Source organism: Trichinella spiralis, assembly GCF_000181795.1.
Source record: "Trichinella spiralis strain ISS 195 chromosome Unknown Scfld5198, whole genome shotgun sequence".
In the NCBI taxonomy this organism is placed as follows: Eukaryota; Metazoa; Nematoda; class Enoplea; order Trichinellida; family Trichinellidae; genus Trichinella; species Trichinella spiralis.
This window is the reverse complement of record NW_003532137.1, coordinates 1-1,652: the sequence shown is the minus strand read 5'-3', so window position 1 is coordinate 1,652 and position 1,652 is coordinate 1. Positions and strand designations below refer to the sequence as shown.

The 1,652-nt window shown below is 48.7% G+C and overlaps 1 protein-coding gene across 1 annotated transcript; it reads left to right on the top strand.

Moving 5' to 3' along the window:
* Positions 1–671: 671 nt before the first annotated feature.
* On the top strand, positions 672–1,411 carry Tsp_13471 (conserved hypothetical protein). Its single transcript, XM_003366906.1, has 3 exons — positions 672–706; positions 734–978; positions 1,044–1,411. The coding sequence occupies exons 1-3, from the start codon at positions 672–674 to the stop codon at positions 1,409–1,411; spliced, it is 648 nt and encodes a 215-aa protein (XP_003366954.1).
* Positions 1,412–1,652: the final 241 nt, after the last annotated feature.

The window sequence follows — 1,652 nt, the reverse complement described above, 5'->3', positions numbered from 1 at the left end:
ATATTACAACTAATCACAACTGAAGAGTTTGAATCAATCAGCAATTTAGACAAGGAAAACCAATACGACAAACACTTCACGGCCCAATAAAATGAAAACCAATACGACAAAGATTTCACCGTCCAATAAAACAGCGAGGGCATAGACCAATAAGAGAAAAACGGGACCGAGTAAAACCACCCCTTTTGAATTATTTGTCAAGAATACACGAGGCTGACTGCCGGACTGAGCTCTTCGACTGTGAAGATTTTTTATCTGAGTTGCAATGGAACTTGGTTGCTTATATATTGCTTTTAGAACTCGCCTCTTTCTCTATTTCGGTTTTTTACTGCGCCGACAGTCACAAGAGTCGTACCTCGTTGTGGAGTCTGCTGTAAACATTGGCAACATGGATACTGTCGTCGACGTTTGCAAACCTGCGCTTCTGAATTGAAATACGGTTGTGACGTTTGTGGCGTAAGAAGGGGCAAGGTGGTTTTGTGTGTGTGGTTAGTTGCCGTTATCTAGAGAACACGTGTTAGTTTTAGTAGCAAGATGTTGTATAACTGTAGCTTTTTCTAAATTTGCTTTTAATTTCATTCTTTGCTGAAAATCCAGTTTCACACAAGTAGGAAGTATTAAAAGGAAGCAACACTTTTAATACTGTGGTGGAAAGAGTTGGATGTTTGTTTATGGATCATGGTGTGACACCCAAAACTGTGTTAATGTTTTATGATCAAAACTGACTTTAAAGGAAGAATCTTCAGACAAATCAGTTAATTTTCTATCCGCTTTTGTGTATATGCCAGTACGGACAACATCTGCGTACTATATTGACGACGCGATCCTCTGCATACCACCCGCAAGGGAATGGACAGGCAGAGAGGTTTAACCGCACGCTCCTGGACATGCTGTCCATCTTGGTCGATAGGAACCCAGGCCAGTGGGATGATATGCTGCCATTCGTCATGCTGGCGTACAACAGCAGCGTTCACGAGAGTACGGGAGTGACGCCTGAGATCGCCATGCTTGATCGAGAGTTGCGGTTGCTGCTGGGTGTTCAGATCAGGAACCCGCCTGGGCGCGAAGCCTAAGGGCTACCGAACTACATCCGCGAGACCCGAGAGCGCATCGACCGTGTGCACGACCTGGCGAGGGACCACCTGAAGACGCAGCAACGTCGCCAAAAGTGCCTGCACGACCGACACGCCAAGGAGTCACGCTTCTGCCCGAACGACCGCGTGTGGCTGGCAATGCCATGAAGAGGGAAGCTCGACCGTGGATGGGAGGGGCCGTACCGGGTAGTGGAGGTAATGGGGCCGTAGACGTACTGCGTACGGCACCATTGCGGGGCGCCACGTCCTACTGGCTGCCATTCTGGGTCATGGGCTTCAACTGCCAGGAAGTCCACATATGCACGACCGGTCAGTAACTGAAACGGTGATAAAGGGTGGCGTTCGTGGTCTTCATCCCCCACGAATGTCAGTGGTCTGGCGTTGAGGGAGGCTTCTACTTCACAGAGAGTTGTTCTGAGTTTCTTCTTCATTTAACAAGCGCCCTTTCCGAGGATCTTCCCGCAACGATTCCTTTGATCGAGCGACGAGGCGGTTCCAGTAGCCTCCCATCCATCGGGGTTTCTCTTCCGTGATGAAATTTCCGGTGGCACGCGGTGG

What these genes read in the sequence shown, in the direction of transcription:
- Tsp_13471 (XM_003366906.1), top strand. Translation starts at nt 672, where the DNA reads ATGGATCATGGTGTGACACCCAAAACTGTGTTAAT. An exon ending in ACACCCAAAACTGTGTTAAT is followed by an intron (nt 707 to 733) that starts GTTTTATGATCA and finishes CTGACTTTAAAG; the next exon opens with GAAGAATCTTCAGACAAATC. An exon ending in CAACAGCAGCGTTCACGAGA is followed by an intron (nt 979 to 1,043) that starts GTACGGGAGTGA and finishes CTGGGTGTTCAG; the next exon opens with ATCAGGAACCCGCCTGGGCG.